Genomic DNA, 7,622 nt, shown 5'->3' on the forward strand with positions numbered 1-7,622 from the left:
ATAAAAATAAGCTTTACCTCCTGAGACTCTCTCTCATATGAGGACATTACATTTCTGCCTCTAAGACCCATGATACTTCATTCTTTATCCTTTAAAACTTTGATCTATTGGCCACTTCTAGGGACACTGTCTACTTCAATTTTTGGTGATAACACAACATTACAACCCAGCAGCGGCTGGTCCATAGGGGGCGCTGGGGCTCCGCCCCACCAGTTGTGGAGAAGGGAATATTTTTTTTTATAATTTTTTGCATTTTTTTAAATCAATGTCAGTTTTACTTAATGGTGTGTATGTGTGTGCCTACGTGCAACTGCGTCATTAAAACAACATTTCCACCAGCTGACACTCATTAAACAGTGAATTTACACTGACAGACAGTGTATCATTCTCTCATGGGGCGCTCGGCAAAGTGCCCGTGACTTGCAGCTAAATAGCCAATCCGGTTATGGTTACTAGGGGAAAATGATGAATAATTGGCCAATCAACGTCGCTAAATTCTATGCCTGAGGGGCGCTAGAAAAAGAGCCCCTACGGCTACGTAAAATACGTGACGGTTTATGAATGATAGAGCTACGTGAGGAGCTAGCGAACGTTTTTTTCGTAGTGCGACTCCCAGACTCTATACGGAGGGAAAAACATACGGCGACGAGGAAGAGAGATGATGGCGGTGACGATGGCGGTAGTTCAAGCACAGCTTCGACCAAATTCGGTGAGATCCTTATTAATGTACCCTTTTGAGAGACGGACGACGGAGGAAAAACTGCTCGTTAAGGCGCTAGGACCCGACACGCCTGAAATCCAAATTTCCCAGCAATCCAAAGAAAAAGACAAGACGTACAAACGGAGTTTTTGCCGAAGCTGGTTCAACCGTAAGACTTGGCTGACAGGTTGTGGCGCAGGCAATGCACTTTTCTGTTTCCCCTGTATCCTCTTCAAAAGCGACCGATGTGATTCAACTTGGACAAGGACTGGACTGACGGACTTAAAGCACCTCTCCGAACGGATCAAGAAGCATGAGAGATCCAAAATTCACATGGAAAACTGCGTAAAGCTGGCTGTTTTTGGAAAGATTAGCATAGCAACGCAGCTTGATGACGGGCACCGCATTGCTGTAAGAAGACACAATGAAGAGGTAGATAAAAACCGTAATATTTTATCCAAAATCATCGATTGTGTCAAATTTTGTGGTGCTTTTGAATTAGCAATGCGGGGACATGATGAAAGGGATTCCTCAGACAACGCGGGAATATTTAGAGGTTTAGTTGATCTGATGGCATCCATTGATCGGGAGCTGAAGGAGCACCTTGAAAATGCGACCGTATTTAAAGGCACCTCGAAAACGGTTCAGAACGAGCTCCTGGACTGTATGCTGGCAGTTCTGAGAGAAAAAATCTTAGATGAAGTGAAGATGGCGAAGTTTTTAGCTATCCAAGCGGATGAAACTACTGACATTTCCACACACTGTCAGCTCGTCCTGGTACTGAGATACATCGATGGGCGCAACAATATACAGGAGCGGTTCTATGAGTTCATCAAGCTACCCAACAGCTGTGCGGATTCAATAGCTGGTGCCTTATTGGAGAGGCTGCACAGCATCCTTCCCGAGGGACAAGAAAAAAAGTTGATCGCCCAGGCATATGATGGGGCAGCAGTAATGAGGGGTGCCACTGGAGGAGTGCAGAGAAAGGTACAGGACATCTATGCAAACGCTCACTACATTCACTGTTATGCCCATCAGCTAAACCTGGTAATGCAGCAGGCAACCTCCCACATCTCCCAGATCGGTCACTTTTTTAATGACATCGGGGGATTTGCTTCTTTTTTCTCAAAATCGAGCAAGAGAACTGCAGTGCTAGATGAGATGGTGGCACACAGACTTCCAAGTGCATCATCAACACGTTGGAACTTCAACAGTCGTGCAGTCAACACAGTCTATGAGCACAAGAATGATCTGGTCAAGTGTTTTCAGACCATCCGGAACAGTGAAGACTTTGATGGCCCTACAAAGAGAGAGGCTGGAGGCTTTGTGAGATTGTTGGAGGATGAAGCTTTCTGTTTTTTCCTAACCTTGTTCCATAAGATCATGCCACATGTAGACATGCTGTATAATCAGCTCCAGAAGAGGAACATCGATGCTGTCTACATCGCAGGAATCACCCAGACATTCTTGAACAGCATACAGGCTATCAGGTATGTTAAATGCATTATTATGACAATTAACCTAGCCTAATTGTTGATTCTCTGCCTAAATTTTATGTAGCCTAAGATACTTATATGTCATTTTATTCTAATAATCAATGTATCTGTTAAGTTTAGATGAAATAAAATTGCCAGTAATTATAATAAGCTTGGGTTTGGTTAATACATCCCTAACCAGTTTTCACAACTGACTCATAAAACTTTTGTTTTGGATCAGGGAGGCTGTTCTTCATCAGGAGTACAGGGGACCTGTTCAGGAGCCACCCACAAAGAAACGGAAAGCACTGGGAGAAGACACACAGCAACATTTGGCACTGGAGGTAAGCACTTTCTTACACACACACACACACACACACACACACACACACACAAACACACACACACAGACACACACAAACAGAGACATCAAATAATCAAATAAATAATATAAAATCAAATGAAGATACTCACCACTCAAGTTACTGATTAGGTTCATCTTGTCTTCATAAAACAAACATATGTGTTTTCGTGTTCTTTTTTAAAGACAAAAAGGTATGGTTACCTTGACATGTTTCAACGTACTCTGTCGTCTTCTTCAGAAGCTGTCATCCTGACAGCTGTGGCGTGTCTTTTTATCAGCTGTTTCCGGTAGTAGCTGGCGGGACAGATTGATCACGTGATCTGTCCCGCCAGCTACGTCCCACGTTGCCTGGCGGCCTCTGGAGAAGTATGTCCCAGATGTGCGAGAGCTGGAAGGCTCCTTCATCCCTGTTGATGGTGCACGAGTCAATAGAGATCAGGAAACGGGGAAAGGACACCATCAACAGGGGTGAAGGAGCCTTCCAGCTCTCGCAAACATGGGATTCACTTCTCCAGAGGCCATCAGGCAACGGGGGACGTAGCTGGCGGGACAGATCACGTGATCAATCTGTCCCACCAGCTACTACCGGAAACAGCTGATAAAAAGACACGCCACAGCTGTCAGGATGACAGCTTGTGAAGCAGACGACAGAGTACGTCGAAACATGTCAAGGTAACCATACCTTTTTGTCTTTAAAAAGAACACTAAAACACTTGTGCTCACCACTCGATATAGTAGTCCAGATTCAGTTGTTTATTGCTATATGATATATATGAATGATTACAGTTAACAATTTTGGTTTATCACCCAATATAGGCTAGCTATCCAGAACAATGATTGTAGTGAGACATGTGAAGACCTAATTTTTTTCTCTTCTTTAAATTTGTATGTTTTTGCATAGGTATGCGACACCATCATGAGCCATGCCAAGCAGAGGTTTTCTTTCACCAAGCACCTCATCAGTGCCACTCTCTTGGAAGGAGACTTGTTCCAACAACACAGCAGAAAGTTCCCAGATTCAGCACTGGAAACCACGGTGGAAGCCTATCCCTCATTGGACAAGGCCAGACTTAAAACAGAACTGTCCTTGATCCACGAGAATGAGGAGTTCCGGAGTTGCAAAGGTGCTCTGGCTCTCTATCAGGTTTTGATGGAAAACAACCTTGGAGAAACATTTACTGAAACTGTAAGTCTTCTCAATATCATTATCACTACACCAATGACAACATCAGAGTCTGAGAGGTGCTTCTCTACCTTAAAGAGGATAAAAACATTTCTTAGGAACACTATGCTACAAGATCGGCTAAATGCTCTAGCTATGCTCTCCATTGAGAAGAAAATGACAAAAGACATTCCTGATTTCAACAGCAAAGTCATTGAAAAATTTGCCTCTCAAAAAGAAAGGCGAGCAAAATTCTTGTACAAATAACTCCTGGAATGAGAGAGGGACAAACAGAGAAACAGAAAGAAAAAACACTGAGAAACAGAGACAGACTAAGGAGCAGACACACTGAGAAACCGAGACACTAAGGAACAGAGACACTAAGGAACAGAGACACTGAGGAACAGAGACACTGAGAAACAAGGACACTGAGGAACAGAGACACTGAGGAACAGAGACACTGAGAAACAAGGACACTGAGGAACAGAGACACTGAGTAACAAACACACTGAATAACAGAGACACTGAGGAACAGAGACACTGAGGAACAGAGACACTGAGGAACAGAGACACTGAGGAACAGAGACACTGAGGAACAGAGACACTAAGGAACAGAGACACTGAGGAACAGAGACACTGAGAAACAGAGACACTGAGGAACAGAGACACTGAGAAACAGAGACACTGAGGAACAGAGACACTGAGGAACAGAGACACTGAGTAACAAACACACTGAATAACAGAGACACTGAGTAACAGAGACACTGAGGAACAGAGACACTGAGGAACAGAGACACTGAGTAACAAACACACTGAGGAACAGAGACACTGAGGAACAGAGACACTGAGTAACAGAGACACTGAGTAACAAACACACTGAGGAACAGAGACACTGAGTAACAAACACACTGAGGAACAGAGACACTGAGTAACAAACACACTGAGGAACAGAGACACTGAGGAACAGATACACACTGAGAAACAAACACACTGAGGAACAGATACACACTGAGTAACAAACACACTGAGGAACAGAGACACTGAGGAACAAACACACTGAGTAACAGAGACACTGAGTAACAAACACACTGAGGAACAGAGACACTGAGGAACAGATACACACTGAGTTACAGACACACTGAGTAACAGAGACACTGAGGAACAGAGACACTGAGGAACAGAGACACTGAGGAACAGATACACACTGAGTTACAGACACACTGAGGAACAGAGACACTGAGGAACAGAGACACTGAGGAACAGAGACACTGAGGAACAGAGACACTGAGGAACAGAGACACTGAGGAACAGAGACACTGAGGAACAGAGACACTGAGGAACAGAGACACTGAGGAACAGATTCACACTGAGAAACAGAGACACTGAGAAACAGACATACTCAGGAGCAGACACACTTTGGAGCAGACACACTATGGAGCAGACACACTATGGAGCAGACACACTATGGAGCAGACACACTATGGAGCAGACACACTATGGAGCAGACACACTATGGAGCAGACACACTATGGAGCAGACACACTATGGAGCAGACACACTATGGAGCAGACACACTAAGGAGCAGACACACTTAGGAGCAGACACTGAGGAGCAGACATACTAAGGAGCAGACAATTTTTTTTTATGCAGTCATTATTTAGTTTCAGAGACTGCTTTGTGTTACTCTCTGGCTTTTAATTATTATGCAATTATAATTTTTGATGCTCCCATGGCACTGTTGCTGTTCTTTTCAATTAAATGTTGCACTTTTTGCTTGATTAGTTAGGGTATAAGAAAACCATTTGTTCATGTTTAACTTCTGAAGTTTGTTCTCAATTCTTCGTACATCACAATTGAATAGGAAATGTTCTTGTTATTCTCTCTTCATAAAACTCAAACCTCCCTTATCACTCACTCACTCATTTACTGTAGATTTGTGTAGATTCAGCTAAAATAAAAACCCATGTTGTGAATTTGTCCCATGAATGTATTGTACAGTATTTTATTTTGTAAAGACTAATGCACATGTAAGTTGTTCCTTTTTCTGTGTAACTCAAAGCTATGAAATTAAATTATTTTGGAACTGCCGTCATTTTCTGACTGTTCATTTGAATACTTATGCCTGATAAGTCAGAAAAAATCTGTTGGCACATCAGCCCCACCAAAAAAAAATCTCACCAGCCGCCACTGTTACAACCATTTCAGTGAAAACAAGATGGTGGGAATATCTGCAAAAGACTTCTACAGCAGCTCCTGGAGTAAAGTAGAGAAATGTTTTTCAGTGATACCAGAGTATTTATGTAAGATAACAGTAAAAATTAACTGATAAAAAAATAGCTTCATAATAACCAGTAACTTCTCATTCAAAGACCAGGAAAGTTATTATTTCTCATTACATACTTATCCCAAATAGAAAGTAGAAGTAAAAAAATGTACAGCAGACAAAAGCTCTGGTCCCAGGAGGATAAGTATCTGTGGCAAAGTATTTCTACCAACTTTATAAAGTGCTAACTTTGCCAAAGTTTTTAAGGTAACAAGCAGCTGCCTTTCAAAGCTTCTCAGCTAAAATCAAAGCTTTATCCAGGGAGAGGTAAAAACTATAGAGCAAAAAGATTTTAAAAAATTAAGGGAAAAAAGACAATTAGAAAAGCTAATGAGTGAAGTGTTAAAAACTAGCATGTGTTAAAATAAAGTTTAAAGACTTGAAAAGGGACATACTTTCTTAAATCTTGAGTTAAGAGTTAACAGCAGTAATACCAAACTACAGTAATGATCTGGTTTTAGCTTAACCTGTTAAGCGTAATTTTTTCCTGCTTCTTCTTCATCTTCTTTTTTTTTTTTTTTTTTTTTTGCAAAATATGTGCATGCATTTTGTTTCTTAGACCTCCCCAGTACATCATATTTATGATTTTTTTCACATTTATTATTATTATTATTATTATCATTTTTATAATTATCATTATCATTATTATATTCTTTCACTTAAGAACTTAAATCAGAAAAACTTGATTAATTCCAGGAGGGAAAGTCAGTGCTACCATTGGCCTTCATATAATTTAGCTGTAGGAAATAAAATAGAACAGGGATAATAAAATAAACAATAAACTGAGCAAAACATTAGCAAAAGAAAAAGAAAGAAAGGAAAGGAAAAAGAAGCTTTTTTTCACACTTTTATTTATTTATTCATTTCTCATCCTATTGCTTAATTTATTAAATGTATTATTTCTAAACTTTAAGCTTTAGGTTTGGGTGTTGGTTAAAACCCCAAATCAAACCAACACTTCAAGAGATTCCAGAAATTTGAAGAAAAAAAAGTGCACAACCGGCTGTTGCTAGGAGGATTAAACAAGTTTAAGTATTAAAACAGTAGCAACTCCATTCCTAAAAGAAACAGGATGCTGTGTCATTCAGATGACACAAACAGAAAACAAACACCAACTTTAAGCTTGTTTGTGAAAAACTCCTCCTAAACTTGCTGCAAAAATAAATCTCTCAGAGAAATAATATTATTTATAATGTTTGATTTCACAATGCAACATAGACTCATTTATTAGAGGCTTACCATACTGCTGTGTCATGACGCTGTTCATGTCAAAGCCACCAGAGGGCAGCAGAAATCCAGACAGCCTGATTCAACATGCAACACATCCTCATTCCTGCACAGCCCTGTCAAATCATCAGCCTTTCTTTATAAAGAGAACAAACTCTTTAGACTCTGAGCAGCTTGGTGTGATTAATCATCTCTTCTTGACTGGCTCCTGTTTGTACAAAAAGTGGAGCACAGAATGAAGAGGAATGAAGCTGTTCTCAAAACTACCCACAGATTTACTGTGCTGCTGAGTCGGCATGTCTGGGAGAATTGGGACGATGAGCAAGAAAAGGAGGGAGGGGAAGCTGTGACTCATCCAGGTGGAGATGACA

General features: G+C 41.0%; 1 protein-coding gene across 1 annotated transcript; it reads left to right on the top strand.

The window, feature by feature from the left end:
- Positions 1-485: 485 nt before the first annotated feature.
- Positions 486-5,676, top strand: LOC141784780 (zinc finger MYM-type protein 1-like). Its single transcript, XM_074662645.1, has 3 exons — positions 486-2,190; positions 2,417-2,519; positions 3,441-5,676. Exons 1-3 carry the CDS (start codon positions 659-661, stop codon positions 3,966-3,968), a joined length of 2,163 nt encoding a protein of 720 aa, XP_074518746.1. The 5' UTR covers positions 486-658; the 3' UTR covers positions 3,969-5,676.
- Positions 5,677-7,622: the final 1,946 nt, after the last annotated feature.

This window comes from Halichoeres trimaculatus, unplaced genomic scaffold (genome assembly GCF_033239565.1).
Source record: "Halichoeres trimaculatus isolate MK-OKI-2021-1 unplaced genomic scaffold, fHalTri1.1 fHalTri1_scaffold_23, whole genome shotgun sequence".
NCBI lineage: Eukaryota > Metazoa > Chordata > Actinopteri > Labriformes > Labridae > Halichoeres > Halichoeres trimaculatus.